The sequence below is a fragment of the Sus scrofa genome, chromosome 15, assembly GCF_054392235.1.
Source record: "Sus scrofa isolate SSC_HxYL_T2T_F1_AM1 chromosome 15, Sscrofa_HxYL_maternal_Yorkshire_Landrace_v2.0, whole genome shotgun sequence".
In the NCBI taxonomy this organism is placed as follows: Eukaryota; Metazoa; Chordata; class Mammalia; order Artiodactyla; family Suidae; genus Sus; species Sus scrofa.
The window spans coordinates 151,893,987-151,912,894 of record NC_139397.1 but is presented as its reverse complement, the minus strand read 5'-3'; the positions used below and the strand labels follow the sequence as shown (position 1 = coordinate 151,912,894).

General features: G+C 56.3%; 1 protein-coding gene across 6 annotated transcripts in view; it reads right to left on the bottom strand.

The window, feature by feature from the left end:
- UBE2F (ubiquitin conjugating enzyme E2 F (putative)) overlaps positions 1-7,860 on the bottom strand; it is a 53,136-nt gene extending 45,276 nt beyond the window's left edge. For 5 of the 6 annotated variants that reach the window (XR_014829191.1, XR_014829192.1, XM_003133768.7 and 2 more), the window contains exons 1-2: positions 7,789-7,860; positions 3,451-3,584 (exon numbers count right to left, since the gene is read on the bottom strand). Coding sequence is in view for 4 of the 6 variants with exons in the window: in XM_003133768.7 (XP_003133816.2) it covers positions 3,451-3,568 (118 nt within the window). In the remaining 2 variants the exon portion in view is untranslated. The remainder of the gene's footprint in view (positions 1-3,450; positions 3,585-7,788) is intronic. The other variant, XM_084998873.1, reaches the window with a different exon arrangement.
- Between the last annotated feature and the right edge of the window lie 11,048 nt (positions 7,861-18,908).

The window sequence follows — 18,908 nt, the reverse complement described above, 5'->3', positions numbered from 1 at the left end:
TGCTTAGAGCCCCCGAGGTCTTCAGGGGTCACTAACAGGAGGCGGACACACAGCAGGCTCTAAGACGTTTGTCAAGGGACCACGTCAAAGGCAAGGAGACACATGGCCATGTGCCCGTGATATGAAAACGCCACGCTTCTGACAGACACGCAAGTAGGTCCTTCTGCCCGGAGGCGGGGGCATCACCAGACCCAGAGCCTGACGGACTCAGCCCCACAAAGGTCCGCCGGGAAGGCAGCGCCGTTGCCCTGTGGATGAAGCACTGGAGCGGGCTCCCGCACGGGCCCAGGCCAGAGGCAGGGCCAAAAGGAAACGCACAGACCTGACCTGGCTCCCCGCAGGGTCCCCGGCTCCCGGATTCGGGGCAGACAGCAGCCCCCAGTCCAAGCCCGGCCAGACCTCCCTCTTCTGTCCCTCCAGGGACTGCTGCAAGCAGCTCTGCGCCTCCACCTGGAGGACGTCCCCAAGAACGACCCGGGGTGCCAGTCCGACAGGGGCCTCGCACTGGCCGGCCGCTCCAAGGCAGCCTTGGTCCTTCCAGGAACAGCTGCCTCCACCTGTCACCTTCAGAACTGGGCCCAATATCCCGAGCCCAAGAACAAGAGCTGCAGTCGTGCAGCCACCACTGGCCCTCACCACCAGGCACAGCTGCCCTGTCAACCTGCACCCTCCCACTTTCGCCCCACAGCGGTCTGCACCGAGCTGACCCCCCACGTCAGGTCAGCCAGGCAGGGCAACGGTACAAAAGTACAGTGGCCTGGAAGCCTCTGGGCGTGGGACACGTGGCCGGGGGGGCCTCCCGGGGCGGGCTGCGGCCGAGGGCCTTCAGCTCTCAGTCCTCCTGGGGCCTGGGTGGGCGGCACAGAGCCCCCCAGCCCCAGCCCTCTCAGGCCAGACCATCTCATCTGAAGGGACAGCTGTCAAGGGCCACGCCTGCTCGGAACAAGGCTGCGTGGGGCCTTCCTCAGAGCGAGCTGGCCCTGCCCGCTCCCGGGGGCACTCTTTAGTATCTGCCCTGCTCCCCAGAACCCAGCCGTGGCACCGGGTCCCGGAGACACGAAGGCACTTTGTGCAACGTCTTGAGCCCCAGGAGCAGCAGCATTCTCATGGAGCCGGAGCCCGAGCCAGGCCCAGGACGAACATGGACAACTTACTCTCCGCAGACCCCAAGAGGGGAGTTCCGCCTGGAGGGACTTGCACCGTAACCCCCTCCCAGCACCCCTCTGTGCCCACCAGACTCCACGTGGACCACCAGTCGCCCCCAGGACGAAGGCGGATGCCACGTCCAGCCGCACAGAGGAGCACTCCGGTGTCCAGCAGCCGCCTGGCAGCCGGAGCATTCCGCACAGGTGCCTCCTGCCCAGGCGTCCTCTCCGGTCAGGCTCGCCCCCCAGGCAGCCCGGCTCCCCCGAGGCAGACGGAGAGAGCAGGTCACGTGAGGGGCCTGGGAGCATGAGCCCTGCTGCACGACCACCCGTCATCTGCAAGGGCTTTGGGGCCCATAAACCCCATAACCCCCAGCGCTCCCAGGAGAATGGACACAGGTGGCCCTGCAAGGAGGTTCTGCACCTTCCCTTGAAGAGTCTCAAAAGATCAGAGGACCTTAGCTGGGCCCGGTAAACCCAGCCAAGATATCTCCTGTCCTGGGAGCTGGGCAGAGTCCAGCTTTCCTGGCCTCAATGGGCTCCCCTGGGCTGCGTCAGGCCCTGGAGTCTTCTGAGAGCTCCCAGGTGCATCCCCAAGCAGGGCCGGAGGGGTGCTGGAGCCCCTGTGCCTCCCTAAATTCTCTTTTCCGTGGACTTGCACTTCTGTTCTGCTCCTTCGGTGTCTGCTTGCTGGGTCTGTTCTGCAAGTTCCTGCCCTGCCTCAACATGGGGGTCTGGTTGTCTTACTGCAACAAAGCTGCAACCTGGGCACATTTTTAAACCTCTCTGAGTCTCAGTTCTTCAGCTATAAAATGAACTACCCTCCGGGCAAGGCTTAGCCAAAGTCAAACAAGAACAGCCCTATCAAGTACCCGACGGCGGGCCTGGCCCCACGTGCTCAGTGGACAACAGCTGCCATCGACCAGGGCACGGAGACGGTACAGAGACGGCGCTGTCTACTGGCCAGCTTCCCACCCGTTCCTCCTTCCTCACTGCAACTTCCTGGGCATCAGAATACCCTCCCTGGAAGGACTATAGCCCCAGGCATCAACCCCCTTCCCTGGCCTGCTTCCCTTCCCTGGTCCTCTGCAGATGGGAGCCTGGAGCCAGCATCTAGGAGGCTCAAGTCCTCCCAGGGCTCCCTGGTGAGGTGCTGCAGCCCAGGCCCCACCTCTGACCCCAGGGGGTAACCCTTCCGGCGAGGTCACAAACTGAGCACAATCTGACGCTCTCCCAGACTTGGAAGGTGTTGCCAAAATGTCAAAGGCGACTGAAGAATCACTCCGTCTTTAACTCATCTGCCACCAGGTGGGAAAGCCAGAGCTAAGTCAAGATTCAGCGGCAGCGGGAGAACACGGAAGAGTGTCCCTTATTCCACTGGAGTCTCCCGGAACCCGAGGCCACCTGTTTCCAGCCCACCCCTTCACAACCTTGGCAGAGCTGTTTCTGAGAAGGTCCAACACAGCGCCCGCACACTCACCCGGTCCTCCCATTAGCCCTGTTCCTAGACCTGCAAACGCCATGGCACCCACCTCACTCAACCGGAAAACAGGCAGTTCTAACCAACTACTTAACCCTCTGTGCCTCCTGGCTCCTTATACTAAAGTACACATGTCACAAAGTAAGAAGTGCTGCAAACTCTCAGTGCCTTAAAGGCAGAAACTGCTTCTTCATCGTCGTAGCCTCAAGTCCCCAGGAAACTGCACTCAGTAGCTCTAAGTCTGGTCAATGAATAAACGCAAAAGTTCCAGACAAAGGCTCGCATATTGACACACACACGGTATAAACCCTTCCCCAAAGCCTCCGGCCCTAGGACACTGTGTTATCACTTCTGAGAAGAGAACGGATTTTGCACAAGCCTCCCCTCAGGCTGGGAGGGTCTTAGGAGACGGCCACGCTCCACTCCTCCCTCTACAGATCAGACGCTCTGGAGCGAGGCGTCCGGAAGAGAGAAGAAAGCCCCCCCGCCAAGCACCAGCCAGGGAACGACAGCGCCGAGACCAGAGATGTGAGCCCGCTGGTTCCTGGCACCTATTCCTCCCACTGGCATCCTGGCAGCTCCTGCAGAGAACAGTCCACGTGCAGAAGACACACCATGGTTTTAATACCATTTTCTTGCCACGAGCACTCCCATGGTGTGTGTGCAGTACGAACTCCTCTGTCGTAAACGATAAGCAATTAATATTTTGAAATATTTTCAAACAGGTGTTTCTATTCAGCAACAGGCTGCTTCGTTTCCCCGAGCGCCTCCGGCCAGGCCTCCTTCTGTTTGGGGTATAAAGCTGCCCGCAGGGATGGTCACTACCTTTAACAAGCAGCCTGTCTCGCACAGAAACCCGCCGAGTGGAGTCGGAGGCTGCGGGGGACGCCCGGGACCCCTTGAGACCGTCGTCCCGCTTCAGTTTGCTCGCCAGCGTCAGCATTCCTGCTGCCTTTACCCTGAAAGACCAAACACAGGGTGAGGACGCATCTCCGGACCGTGGCTGGACAGCGAAGACAGTGATGTCAGGGGGGTTTAATTGTTTCCCCATAATTTAGCACGTAAGGTACATAAAGAAGACTAGAGTCCTTCGTAATGAATCTGGGGGTTCTCTATGCCTCTCTAAATATGATTTTCTAAAGTATGAATGAAAGTTTCGCTTGAAGAGCCAAGCACATAGCACTCGGTGGGCACCAGGCCCCGGCATGCAGCAGTGACCATGCTCCCCGAGCTCATGGTCTAGGGGAGCCTCTGCTGACGGTTCCACGGGGGCCCAGCACAGCCCACCGGTATGTCCGCCCTTCCTGCCGTGGGGACCAGGCACCCCCGGTGTGGCCCCAGTGCCTGGCCCATCGCAGACGGGGGGGAACGGGCTCCGGTGAGGAGGGAGCCTCGCTTTCTCTCCTCCTTCCTTTAATAAAGGTGTGGCTGGACCCTTAATAAGCACCTTCACATTCACGTATGTTGTGCTGTATTTACAGTGTTAGGCAATCTCAGCATAATTCAGTTATAATTAGTGCCCCACACTGGATTCTTTTCACTGGCTGCTTCCCACCCACCGAGTTTCAGGTGCCCTCTCGACAGCTCACTGGGAAGGACCATAAAGACCAAACACAGGGGATGCACTGACCACTTGGGAGGAAGGACTGAAGGTGTCCGCAGCGTTTACAGAGGGAACCATCCTACCGAATCTGCCTTCTCTACGTAAGCCACCCTTCACCTGGCAGGCCTCCTAACCCTTCTTGCTTGTTTTACCAGCTGGAGAGAAATTCTGGAACTTCTTTTGATTGAGGATGAAAATTGGTCACCAGCTCAATATTCCCAAACTTTCCTTTGTGGCTTTAACATAATTTCCTTTTGATACCATTCTGATCATTTTCAAAAGAAAATGATCTAAAACTTCCGGATGAAAAATGGACGTGAGCACACAACGCTTGGTTTGAGTTCAAGATCTTTAAAGGCGAACCGTGAGAGTAACCTACTCCCACTGGTATTTTTAACCACTTTAACCCAGGTCCTCACAGAGCTTTTACACCATCTTCTGTGTACCCTCCAGCCCATAAAGACGGTCGGACTTCATTTTCTATTATGTGTACCATGAAAACAACGTATTAAATATGGCCTTTTGAACTGCACAGGACCCACGCACAGACACACACACGCCTGGTCCCCTCATGCACCCCTGGTCTAAGTGCTTCAACAGACAGTTCCACCTGACACGAGCGCTCACAAGCTCCTAGAATTTCCAATCTGGGGAGGACTTCTCCCCGAGATCCCACTCTTTGTCATGGGTGTGGACCCTGGGACACCTGGGGCCCAGGAACTGGGCTGTCGGAGGCCACTCAGCTGCTACAAGAGGTCACCGCAGACCCACTCGTTTCCCTCTGAGGATGACGGGAATGTTTCCACCCCGAACAAGGGGGTGATTTCAGGCCATACACACACCAAAGTCCGATCAAACTGCGTGTTTAAATATGTACAGGTCAGCGTGCTTCAGCTGTCCCTCAGTAAAGGTGACGAGACGTGACAGTTTCTTCACTCCCACTCTGCCACGCGCTCTCTCCTCAGCTGGACCTACACGGAGGACCAAACCACCAACGCTCAGCTCAGCTTCACCTGCGGCAGGAACCAGGGGCTCACAAAGGAAGCTCACCAGGGAGGGCGCCGGGGAGCCAGGAACGCCTGTGGGGGCTCAGCCCACAAGCCACCAGAGGCCGCAGCACCGTCTGGAGCCGGGCGCTCCTGGTCGGCCTCCACCTGCACCATCTGGCCCGCGATCCCTCGCGCAGGTCTGGATCCCAAGCAGTGTGTCCCCCCCCCCCCAGCAAGCCCGCTGCCTCGCACCCACGCCTGAGCACATGGATGCGTCGCCTGATGATAGGCCGAGAAATGCAGCTGTCACAGGTCCACTTGGTCTTCAGCCGCTAGCGGACCCTGGCACTACGCACACGGCCAGCAACAAAGCCCAGCACCGGTAGAGAGAGCTCGGCAGGCGGCAGCCCGGGAAAGTCCTCCTACGGGGCCCGGCGGGAAAGCGGGTCCCAGGGCACGCGACTGGTCCACACTCAGCTCCTTGAGCACCTGCACAGGAGGAGATGCTCAGAGGGTCCCGGCAAGACTCACACACACAAAGGCTCACACCCGGACACTCTTCCGTGTCGCTGCAGTTGGAGGTCCCTGCTTAATTCGCGTCTCCTCACTACCCCATCCTGAACTCTTCTCTGCAGGCAGAGTGTGCCCCATACTCAATCCCATTTTGAGTCAGACTGCTGGTTTGCAGCCCTCAACAAGTTTATGGCCGTTAATAAAATACACTGGGCACTGGCTGTGCAAGACAGAAGAAAATAACACTGGTGCTTTGTTTTCCTCAGGAAGACAAGACTTATTTTCCTAACATTCTAAGCCATCTACACACGGGGACCATCTATCCTCCAGCGCCTGTCCCTCTCCCACACGCCACTTCGGGACAAACCAAAGGTCTAATCTGGGACTACTTCAGCTGTTAAATTAAGTCTATACAAAGAGATCTGAACAAAAATAATTATTCAAGCTGTCAATTAACGGAACACCTGCAGTTTGCTTCAGAAGTCTCTCCTTAACTATGCTTCCCGCCTTGCAGGACTGGTTCAAAACTAAGCTTCCCCTTCACTGCAAATGACACTTTGACGAGGGCAGCATTTTCAGTAACAACAGATCAACTACACAGAAGAGCACCCGCAGTCTCTAACTCCACTAGTTGAAATCGGGCCATTTAAGTTCTTCCTCTGGGCGGGATGTGCTCTCAGACTGTTGAGAGATTCTGCTGTGCTATTTCCTAGTCTCATCCTCAAGTGTTTACTCAGTGCTCCTGCCCGTTGTGGCCAAATCAGGTCCGGGTGACCGTCAGCTCAGTGGGTGGGGAACTCCTCGTTTACAATTCTTCCTGCCCTGGAAAAGTCCCAATCGAAGCTTAAAAGATGGAACTGCAGGTCACTAGGGGACAACCCACATCTCCAGCCAAAGCGGCCCAGATGGGGACACACAAAAGTCCACACCCCACCCTCCCTCTTTAAAACGCCAGGGCAAGGTGGCTGGCTGCCCAGTGACCTTTGGAGCCCAGCCCTTTAATTTTAGCGATAAACCTGCCGTTTCCTGAGTGGCAGCTGTGTCGGGGGTGGAGGTCCTCAAGTCCAGACCACCTAGGTGGCCGTGGTCTCTCTCTGAACACCGCTCCCACCATTCCGGTCCCCTGCCTTCACCCCCTTGCCCAGCCAGGGGCCTCTGCACGAGGGAGGTGGGCCTCCTCCGTGTTCCTCGCCAACCCCGGCTCATTTCTGGAAGCTTCTGCTCAATCTGATATCCAGGTCTGGAAGGCCCTCCCTCCCTTCGCCGCCCCTAATGCTGCTTCTTTAGGATAACAGGCTCCTCCATCTCCTCCACGAAGCCTTCTCTGGCCACTCCAGTCCCTCCCGACCCCACTCCGGCGCTGGACGGAGGCAGAGAGGGGCGGGCCCGATCCGCTCCGGGGACAGAAGAGGCAACCGCGACCCAGGGAGCCGAGGGCCACACCCAAGATTACACACCAGCGGAACCAGGTCTAGAATCCGGGACTGGGCCGTAGGGATTGGTCCAGGATGTCCTCCCCCATTCTGGGCCCCGGCAAGATCCTCCACCCTAGCCGTGCTGCCCCGGGTTGTCCGGAGGCCGCCCGCAAGTTGGCGGGGCGGGAGCCCGGCTCCTCCGCACCCGCACCGCCCCCTGGCCTAGCCCGATTCCCCGGGAGGCCGGGAGGCCGCCCGCCCGCGCCCGACTCCCGCTGCCTCCGGCCACGTCGGGCCGGTGACCTTGGGCCCGCTGGGCGCTGCGCTTCCCCCCCGACAATGCGGCCGCAGCTCCCCCGCGACGGCGGCCACGAGCGAGGCCGTGTGTGCCCGGCACAGGTCGGGGCTCCGGGAGGGCCGGCCCTCCAGCCCCGCCGCGGCCCGCGCCCGGCCCGCACCCCGGCCCGCGCCCCGCAGCGCCCGCCCACCGGCCCTCGGGCCCCGGCGCCCGGTCGTGAGGAGCGGCGCGGCCTGAGGCGGCCCCGGCGTCGCCCGCCCGCCGGGTGCACCGGCGCCGCGGGAACCGAGCCGCCCTCTGGCCGGCGGCCGCCCCTCGCTCGCCGCAGGGCCGCGCGCTCCTCACCTGGGCACCCGGAGACAGGCGAGGCGGGACCGGCGCCCAACACCATGCCCGGCCGGCCGGCGGCGGCGAAGCGCAGCCCCTCACAGCAGCACCGGCTCCGGGCGGCGGGACCGGAAGTAGCGGGGCGGGGACTCTGCCGCTCTCGCCCGCGGCGGCCGCAACAGCAGCTGGCGCTTTAAAAAAAAAATTCAAAGCCGCGAAGAACTTTATTTAGAGACTGACACGCGAACAGCAGAGCCAGCGGGCCGGGGCCGGGGTAGGCAGCCGGCAGATCCGGCCCCTCTCATTGGCAAGGAGCGCGGCTGGGGGGCGGGCGCGATCCTGAAGGCCTCCGATGATTGGCCAATGGCGCCCGGGGGCGGGATCTCCAAGTCCTTTCCGCAGCAGCGCCGGTTCCTTTGCGCTGCGTTCCTGCTTTCATTCATTTGGTCGTTTGGTAGGCCTGGGCCTGCGGCTCAGAGGTTCCCCGCGCAGCGTGGCCTGCTGGGGCTGCCAGGTCCGAACTGACTGCCCCGGTGGATGGGGTGCCCGCTATGTGCCCATCCCAGGGCTCAGGGTGCAGAGGACCAGGCCGCCCCACAGTCCGCGGTGTCAGGAGTGAGGGGGGCGGGGCGATTAGACCTGCAGCCACCAACCCCCAACCCCGGGAAGCCTCGGGGAGCCTGCAGTGGAGTGGGTGGGCTCTTTCCTGTTGTCTTAGGGTTTATTCCTTCTATTAGCTCTTACACTTCCGTGACGTACTTAATTTAAAAAAATCCATTTCAAGTTGTTCTAATTTCTGGTTTGCTGAGTACAAATTATTCTCAAGTTCAGGTGTGTTTGGTTAATAGGTGCTCTGGCGGGGGTCGCCAGCCTCCTGGAGGAGTGAGTCGTCTGAGAGAAGAGGTTCACCTCGTGGACGGGGAAGAAAGAGCCAAGGAGTTAGAATTTTATTTCCAGAAGTCCCACTGAGAGGTTTTAAACAGTGGAGTGGCAATTTCAAGTTTCTTTTCCAAAAGAGCCTTCTGGCTCTGAGGGACTGGTGGGAGGGGAGCCAGACAAGAGTCGGGAAGACCAGTTAAGAACAGAATTCATGGGATTCCTTCTGTCTGGGAACAGCTTCGTCCATCTTCACTGGGCTACCTCCTAAATTTTCCCATGCTTGGATCCACCTGCTCCGAGTGGTAAGGTGCAGGTGCCCCTCTGTGACTTTGCTGGACCTCCGTGCTCTCCTCTCCCTGGTGCTCAAGACTGTTGATGCCCGTTTCCCTATGCTCAGCTCCTCAGGCCTCCTCATCTGTGTTTCCCACCCTTCTAACCTCCTCCCCAAACCTGGTACATAACCGGGTCAAAACACATTGCTGGATAAGGGCTGCGTGTTTGTAGCCGGAGTCCTGGCGAGAGAAGATAAGACCTTGAAGCAGGGCAGCGAGTGAAGGCACACGTGGGTTGGCTTGAGCGCTTGTCTTACTAAGGAGAATTGTCTACACACCGTTCTGAGCCCACAGTGGCCCACCTCTCACTGCTGTGGGCAAATGAAGCCGCTTCTAGCTCCATTTCATGAGGCTGCCTCGTGCCTTCACCTGAGGCTTATTTAGGGTGTACTAGGCTCGGAAGTCCTGTAATCCTCACAGCAACCTCATGAAACGGGTATTTTATTATCTCCACCTTACAGATGAGGAAGCTCAGAAGTTACGTGTCTGCCCGACATGGCAGAGCTGGGATTTGCCCTCAACCAGTGCACCACGTCCCTTGGGCAGCAGGTGCGGCCATCAGCCAGGACTGCGGCAGAGTTGGCGTCCTGCTTCCTGGAGCAGCAATTTGTTTTCAACCAGGGCTCTTTCAGAAACAGAACTTTCACTGGCTTAAGCACAAAAGATTCAGAAGACTAGACATGCTCATAGACTCTAAGGAGAGAACGGGGAGCCTGGCCTCCAGCTCTCAGTGCCTCCATCTGGGTCTTGGCCTGGGACAGGGGCAGTGGCGGGGCTGGCCTTTTCCTCCCAGATGCCTCCAGAACTGGGGTCTGGCTTCAAACACACCTTTATAAACCAGGCCATAGAGGGGCCGTCTCTTCCCTTCCAGTTTCACATTCTCTGGGAGAGAATGGCTGGGCTGAGATCATGTGCTCACCGTGTGTGTGTGTGTGTGTGTGTGTGTGCAAGCCCATACATACAGGAGGAGGGGGAAGAGGACCAGTTGTGGGCCTACGATAGGGAAGAACCTTTGTATTCTGTTACAAGTTAATCAGTAAAGGCATGGTGCCTATAAGTTTAAATTATACACAATGGCCCACCTCTGGGGACCTCGCCTCCCAGCAATGAGCATCACACTCAAATGCCTTTGTTTCCTTCCGAGGAAACCTCTGACCAGGCCCACCTGTGAATGGCTGCAGGCAGGAAGAAATTAAGAGACCCCTCCAGAGTCTGACAGAACCAGGACTTTTTACTATAAGAGAACCCCTCCCCTTTTAGTATAAAAGAAGCCTGAATTCTAACTCCGGGAAGGTGGTTCTTGCGACACTTGTCCACCGTCGTCTCAGTCCGCTGCCCTTCTGAATCAAGTTGCTCTTCTTTGCCCCAGCAACTCAAGTCTCGATTTATTAGCCTGCTGTGCAGCAAGCAGCACGAGCTTGGACTCAGTAACGAGCCTCCAAGGGGGGTACTGATGCCAGTGGAAGCCCAGGGGGACACAGTGGGCCTTCACGCCTCCCCTGAGAAGCTCGACCCAGGGCCTCCGGCGGGAGCGTGGAAGGGGAGATGCCCCTATCTTTTCAGCCATTCCTGCCTCTGGACACCACTGCACGAGCTGTCCCAGGAGCTGTCCAGGCCTGTTCTGGGCCTCCCTCACCAGGTGACAGGGCACCCTTCAGCCTGGGGCAGCCTGCCAGCTGCTTAACATCGCCTGGGTGTCTGTGAGGTCAGGGCAGGGCCTCGGGGAAGCCCTGGGGGTCGCCTTCGTTAGCCATCCACTCACTCTTCCCTCTTGCTCATGCGGGATGGGGCAGAGCTCCCCCCATCAGTAGCCCCCCATCAGTGTAGACATTCCTGGCACCATGCTTCGGTGGGGGATTGCCCTGAGATTAAACCTGGCAGCAGAGCCAAGCCCCCCTGGTCCAGGGCTCGTGTGCCTTCCGCTGCCCCACACTGTCCTGGGGACTCCAAGCCTCCACCAGGGCAAGACCTTAGCGATGCTCCAGTTGCAGCCCCCTGCCTGGGTGGGAAGCAGCCTGGCAACACTAGGTGTAGAGGAGACATGGGGGAAGGGGCCAACTCGGCCCTCAGCTGGCACCAGCTCCACCTGTTCGGGTATTGCTCCAGGTTATCCTGGGGCACGCATCCTACCTCCAACCCAGGACTGCTCTCCTGGGGAGCAAGGCCCAGGGCACTGAAGAGTGGGCCTGGACACACACAGGCCCGCGCCCCTCTTCTGAAATCGGTTTCAGTAAGTCAGGAACCATATGGTGAACTTGAAGGGGACAGGACGTACCAGGCGCAGACCCTGCCCTCCGAGAGCATGAGCTCCTTGGAGAACTGGCACTAGGTAAAGCCCCATGGAATGGGGGGATACAAGTGGGACCCCCAAGGTTTGCACTGCACAGGGGAGCTCAGTCTCCATCGTCCCACCTGAGTTTAGAGACTTGAAGCAGGGAGAGAGGGAGGGTGGCTTAGAGGCCAATGGGGAGGCTGAAAACTATCAGTGAAAAATGCCGCTGCCACAGCAAGAAACAAAGGAGCTTGCAGCCATCAAGTCACCACATTACAGCCGCCCTGACGAGACTCAGGATGAGAAAGTGCAGGATGCTGGCCCGAGGGCTGAGGGCCCTTATACAAGCCTCAGCCCCTCGGCCCTTCTGCCATGTGAGGACACAGAGAGAAAGTGGCCCTCTACGAATCAGAAAATGAACCTCAGGGGAGTTCCCGTCGTGGCGCAGTGGTTAACGAATCCGACTAGGAACCATGAGGTTGCGGGTTCGGTCCCTGCCCTTGCTCAGTGGGTTAACGATCCGGCGTTGCCGTGAGCTGTGGTGTAGGTTGCAGACGCGGCTCGGATCCCGCGTTGCTGTGGCTCTGGCGTAGGCCGGTGGCTACAGCTCCGATTCAACCCCTAGCCTGGGAACCTCCATATGCCGCGGGAGCGGCCCAAGAAATAGCAACAACAACAACAACAAAGACAAAAGACAAAAAAAAAAAAAAAGAAAATGAACCTCAATGGATACCAAATCTGCAGACACCTTGACCTTGGACTTGCAGCCTTCAGAGCGGTGAGAAATACATTTCTGTTGTTTATAAACCTCTGGACTGTGGTATTTGGATAAAGCAGCCTACGTGGACTAGGATGGGGAGACTGTCCTGGATTATCCAGGGGGCCATCAGAGTCACAGCGTCCTCATGCGAGCGGGGCCGCCGAGTCAGTAGCAGGGATGTGACCAGGGAAGCAGAGGGTGGGATGACTGGAGCAAGGGGACCGAGCGAAGGAGCCCCAGGGGCCTCTAGCTGAAAACAAGCAGGAACACATCTCCCCTGAATCCTCTGGAGGGAACAGGGCCCTGCTGACCCCTTGATTTTGGATTTCTGACCTTCAGAACCACAAGAGAATAAATACAGGTTTTGAGCCACTGTTGGTCATGGCACCCATAGGAAGCCAATGCACCACATCACCAGGAACAGGGCTGGGAGTGGCTGCTGGTGGCTTCACGGGCAGCCTGGGATCTAGGCATCCAGGAAGCCCCCCTGGAGGACTGGGCAGGTGCCATCAGCCCGGGGCTCATCATGACACATTCACAGGGATTCAGGATGCTCAAACCACTGTTGCAGTGAAGTACTGTAGCCTGTGTTTTACATTTTGTATAATTTCTAGAGTTTTCGTGGCTCTAAGTATCTGACATTGTCCTCTTCAGAGAGTGCTATGGGGGAAATGCCACAAAAGACTGTTCCCTCTTTAAAACACCCATGATTGAAAATGGACATCCGGAGTTCCCGTCGTGGCGCAGTGGTTAACGAATCCGACTAGGAACCATGAGGTTGTGGGTTCGGTCCCTGGCCTTGCTCGGTGGGTTAAGGATCCGGTGTTGCCGTGAGCTGTGGTGTAGGTTGCAGACGCGGCTCGGATCCCGAGTTGCTGTGGCTCTGGCGTAGGCAGGTGGCTACAGCTCCGATTTGACCCCTAGCCTGGGACCCTCCATATGCCGCGGGAGCGGCCCAAGAAATAGCAGCAACAACAACAAAAGACAAAAAAAAAAAAAAGAAAAAGAAAATGGACATCCATTGGAGTTGACGAAAACGCTGGGGGAACCAGGCAGGAACATAATCAGGAGCAACCATCCTGTGTTGTTTTTTTTTTTGTTTTGTTTTGTCTTTTTGCCTTTTCTAGGGCCGCACCCACGGCATATGGAGGTTCCCAGGCTAGGGGTCGAATTGGAGCTACAGCTGCCAGCCTACACCACAGCCACAGCAACGCTGAATCCTTAACGCACTGAGCAAAGCCAGGGATCGAACCCCAAACCTCACGGTTCCCAGTTGGATTCATTTCCACTGCGCCATGACAGGAACTCCAGGGTTAGAAAACCTTTAGACGCATATTGCCTGAGTTTGCTAAAGCTGATGAAACCAAGTGCTCTAGACAGGGAGTGGCTTAAACCCCCAGAGCAGAGCGCTGGGCTCTGGGGCCCAGAAGCCCGAGATCAAGGTGGGCGGGGTTGTTCCTTCCGAGGCCGTGAGGGAACACCTGTTCCTGCCTCTCTCCTCAGCTTGTAGATGGTGTCTCCTCCCTGGGCCCTCGCCTCGTCCTCCGCTGCGTGTCCCTCTGCCCAAATGTCCCCTTCTTACAAGGATGGGCCCTCCTGCAATGGCCTCGTTTACTCGCCTCTGTAAAGGCCCCATCTCTCCATGAGGTCACACTCGCACTGTGAGGTTCTGGGGGGGTAAGACTCCAACATGAACTTGGAGGGGACATGATTCCAGGCCTAACATATACACCAGCTGCTAAGCGTTGCTGAGGGCGGTGGGATGGAGTGGGGGTGGGGTGGGAAGGCCCCGTCCCTTAGAAACCTGTGCCTTGTATTTGTGGGGGGAGGTGGGGGGGGAGCATTTAGGATCCTGTTCAAAACCCTGCCCACCAAGTGCCGAGAGAGGGGATGGGAGCTGCTCTCCTTCCAGGTACAGGAGCCACACGGGGACCCTGGCTGGGGATGGTGGAGGCCCTGGGCCCCCATGAGGTGGGGAGCTGGCTGCAGGACAGCCTTGGGTCTCCTGTGGGCATCTCGGGTGGCCTGGGAAGCTAAGGGTCTGAGACTGGGGCATCCTGGGAGGGGCAGCTACCCTCCATCTCCTGCCACCACTCACAGGGGTCCACCCTGACCACTGCCACCAAGACAGAGGACAGTTACGGGCCTGCCCAGTCGGCCTCCTGTTCACTGCAGGGGTGGCCTCCTCCCACCTTGGCCTCAGCATGAGGGGAGGGGGCAGAAGGGGAGGGGGAAGCAGGGGGGGAGGAGGAGAAGGGAAAAGAGGAGGAGGGGTGGGCAGGGTGCTGGGCAGGGTGCTGGGCAGGGCTTGGTCCACAGCTTCCCGAGGAGCTGCCCTCCCCCAGCACCCCTGGACCTGGAGCAGGGCTGCCTCTCCAAGGCCACATGGAGGCACCACCAGGGCCGGGCTGGAGGGGTGTCCCTCCACTGGGGTGGCACTGATGCCTGCTCATCAGGGCAGCCCGTAGGGGACACGGAGGTGTCCTAAGCACTAGACCACCAGGGAACTCCCAGCAGGATTTACTCTGGGCTGCAGTGGTCATTGGGAACCAATTACACCTTACTGAGCTGTCCGCTCTTTCCCCACTGAAACGTAAGGTTGTGTCACTCATGTGTCAGGGCCCTGAATGTGTCTGGGCCTGTTTCTGGACTCACTATTCTGTTCTAATTCTCTGCCCTCCCACTAATAACTATTCCCTTCTCATTATTATAGTTTTATAATAGTAGATCTTTTTTTTTTCAGCCACACCTATGGCATGCGTAATTTCCTGGGCCAGGGATTGAACCCACACCACATCAGTGACCCGAGACACAGCAGTGACAACTCTGGATCTTTTCCCTGCTGAACCACCAGGGAACTCCTACCATAACAGTTTTTTTGTTTTTGTTTTGTCTTTTTAGGGCCACACCTGTGGCATACGGAGGTTCCCAGGCTAGGGGTCCAACTGGAGCTGCAGCGGCCGGCCTCCACCACGGCCACAGCAATGCGGGATCCGAGCAGTGTCTGCGACCTACTCCACAGCTCATGGCAATGACAGCAGCTCCCACTATAGGAGGTCACGATCTCAGGTGGCACAAGCTCCCTTTCGTCATTCTTCCCCTCCCCCCAGAATGCCTTAGCCGTTCTAAGATTCTGACTCTTCCATATGAATTTTAGAATCAGTTTTTCTAATTCTTTTTGGATCTTTATTGGCGCCGAATCAAATCGAATCCTAATTTTGGTTTAAGGAGACAATTAAATTACTTCAGAAACATAATCCAGAGCAGATCGGGTTTTGGGGATGTCTATGGCTTGATATACAGTTTAGGGCCTCTTTAAGAAGATTATACTCAATTATATGAAGTTGGTACACAAAGTATACTCAAAGAATCCAAAACTGCAGAGGAAAGTGAGTATTCATTTAGAATGAGGAAATAATATATACTAAAAATATGGGATACCCAGAAAAATATGATCATATAATATGTGTAATAAATATTACATAAAATGAAATTATAAGTATATACAATATATGGCGTCTTTTTCTGTTTTTTCATGTTTGTGGTATTTGCAATTCACTTTCTCATTCTAAATAATATTACTTTCATCCCTAATTTTGCAGTCATAATTAAGTGTATGTCTTTGTAAAGAGCACCTCCACTCTATGACAAAACTGTGGTAGCAAAATAATGAATGTCTCCCTTCCCCCATCCTAGTTGGGTCCTTAACTGGCTGAGCCGCAGCGGGAACTCCTGCCACCCACTTTATTAGTCACATACTGTGTACCAGACCCTGGGCTAGGCTTGACCGTCATGTTGATACAAGGACAAAGTAGGCCCCAGCTCTTTTTTATTTTTTTGGCTCTTTAGAGCCGCACCCTTGGCATATGGAGGTGCCCAGGCTAGGGGTCCAACTGGAGCTGCAGCTGCCAGCCCACAGCACAGCCACAGCAGCGCCAGATCCAAGCTGGGTCTGCAGCCGACACCTACAGGTCACGGCAACGCTGGATCCTTAATGAGGCCAGGGATGGAAGCCACAACCTCTGGTGCCTACTCAGATTCGTCTCCGCTGCACCATGAGGGGACTCCAGTAGGCCCCCGCTCTTGGTTAGAAGCTGAAGGCAGGCAGTGTACTTGCCTAACAGGATCTGGGCGGCCCTATGCAGGAATCGCAGAGGGGGCCTCATTCCCCATTCTGACAAGATTAGGTCGGAAAGCAAGTCAGCTGATGTGAAAAAAACCTCCCCAAACAGCCCACTTACAAAATGAGCTATTTTTGTGCCTTTTAAAAATGAATTTGGCAAGTGACATGAGTCAAGATGGAGAAAGGAACTCTGAAAGTCTGCCCCTTCTAAAGAGCAACAAAAAATTGGCCAAAACAGTCAGAATTCTTTTTGGAACTCTGGAAATGAACCAAAGACTAGCAACAAGCCAGGAAGCATTTATCAAAAGGAGCAGGTGACTCTCAGTCCAAAAGAACTTGTGGGTGTCAACTTCATGCTAGTCCCATCCCCTGCTGCCCAGCCCAGCAGTAGCCCGAAAATGTGAGAGACTGAAATACAGACAGTGGGCAGCCCAGGTATAGACCAGAGCTCCGGTCCACACCCTGCAGCAGCCAGCACAGGACATGAACACATTATCGACAATACGCAGCCCAGGAAGCGGGCTTGCTGGAAGTCAGACCTGCAGGGAGAAAGGCTGCTTTCTCTTGGAACAATCCAGGAAGCGAAACAATTCCTTCTGCTACCATCTGTCCCCCAAAGGCCAGGACTGGGTTCATACGTGACAGCTTCCCTAATGTCTGTCCCCATATCCAGTTTCAGGCCAACCAGAAAAAACCAACCACACGAATCACTGGGGCTACCCCAGCTCCACGGCCCCCAGGCACCCTCAAACCTTCCCTTCCTCCCGCTGCACAGCTCTCTCACTGGTTTGCCTGCCTTCGAGTCTCTGCCAAGCACAAGGGACAGTGGTTGAGCCCCTTGCCACAGCCAGCTCTGAGAACGCAGGGCTTTGCTCATCTCATCTGGTTGATCTTTGATGATTTCCACAAAAATGACAGCTCATGTTCCCCACGGGGAGAGGAGCAGCCTTCACAAAGAACCGTCATTATTTGACCTGTCTGGCAACTGCTTCCGAAAGACCAGCTCCAAAGACTTATCTTCATTTCTCCTGATCTGGAACTTGGCCCGGGGCAAAAGCCACCATGCAGTGGACATTTTTCAAAAATATTCACAGGCAAGTTGTGAATACATCCTGGAGCCGTTGGAGTTCCCGCCATGGCTCAGTGGTTAACGAATCTGACCACGAACCATGAGGTTGCAGGTTCGATCCCTGGCCTCGCTCGGCAGGTTAAGGATCTGGCGTTGCCTTGAGCTGTGGTGTAGGTCACAGATGCAGCTTGGATCCCGTGTTGCTGTGGCTGGTGGCATAGGCCGGCGGCTATAGCTCTGATTCGACCCTTAGCCTGGGAACCTCCATATGCCGCAGGTGCGGCCCTAGAAAAGGCAAAATAAATAAGTAAATAAATATATCCTGGGGCCGTGGATAATGGTTGCGGCAAAACCAGAGTACCCACAACCCGCGTCCTTGTGTTGGAGAATGGTGTGAGGTCCAATATCCGGGCGCTGGGCATGCCGGTGGCTGCTGGGGTCTGGACCTGGTCGGAGATGTTGAAGGCACAGCCCACTGCACAGCAGACATGTGCTGGTTTATACTGGCCAGAGCTGGCATGTGGTCACCCCGCTCTAGGGACGCCGTCTTCCAGGGTTCCTGCTGAGAAGTGGCCATCACCTGCCAATGCCCGGCACACAGGCACACGGAGGGAGTGGGGGACAAGTGGCAGTCCTCCAGGGGCAGGAGGATGCAGGTGAGGTGTAGGCGGGGGCCAGGCGTGTGGGTGAGTGGACGGGATCAGGGTGCTGGTGTGGCAGGCGGCAGCGCGTGGCGTATCCAAGGGACCACAGGAAAGGTGGCACCAAGTTCCGCTGCAAGGCTGCTGAGGGTGAACGTGTTCTCAGTACATGCTGGGGACAGCGTCCCACCCCACTGCCCACCTTACAGCAGCTGCCATAGGACAGCCCTTCTTCTTGATTTGTCCCTACAGCGCCCTCCACTGGGGAAAACTTAATATTGCGTTCGCTGTGAGGGCAAAGGCTTAAAGGAATTTCTCCGTCACTACAGAGCAGGTACTGAAGGGTGAATTCGGAGCTGACACGGTAAATTGATTACTGGCATCAGTTAGGACAAGCATCCAAATAGTCTTTTCTTTTTTTCTTTTTTTTTGTCTTTTCTAGGGCTGCACCCACGGCATATAGAGGTTCCCAGGCTAGGGGTTGAACTGGAGCTGTAGCCGCCAGCCTACATCACAGCCATAGCAATGCAGGATCTGAGCTGCATCTGCAACCTACACCACAGCTCACGGCAACACCGGATCCTCAACCCGCTGAGCAAGGCCAGGGATCGAACCTGCAACCTCATGATTCCTAGTCGGATTCGTTTCTGCTGTGCCACAACGGGAACTCCCTCAGGTATTCTTTTCTGCTATTTCTAACACCTGTGTCAATTCGTCAGGTTTAACTGAAAGGTTTTGTCCATGTGGTGGGTTACTTTTTCCCGTTTCTTTGCATACCCGTTATTGTGAATTTCATCCTGAGAAATGGTAGATATTCTGAACTCCTACAATATCCTTGAGCTTTGTTTTGGGATGCAGTTAAGTCACTTAGAAACAGTTTGATTTTCCTGGGTCTTTTTTTTTTTTTTTTTTTTTTGTCCATACCTGCGGCATGTGAAATTTCCTGGGCCAGAGATCGAACCCATGCTGCCAGTGGGACCTAAGCCACAGCTGCAGCAACAATGGATCCTTAACCCACTGCGTCACATGGGAACTTCCTCCTGGGTCTTGCTTTTAAGGCTC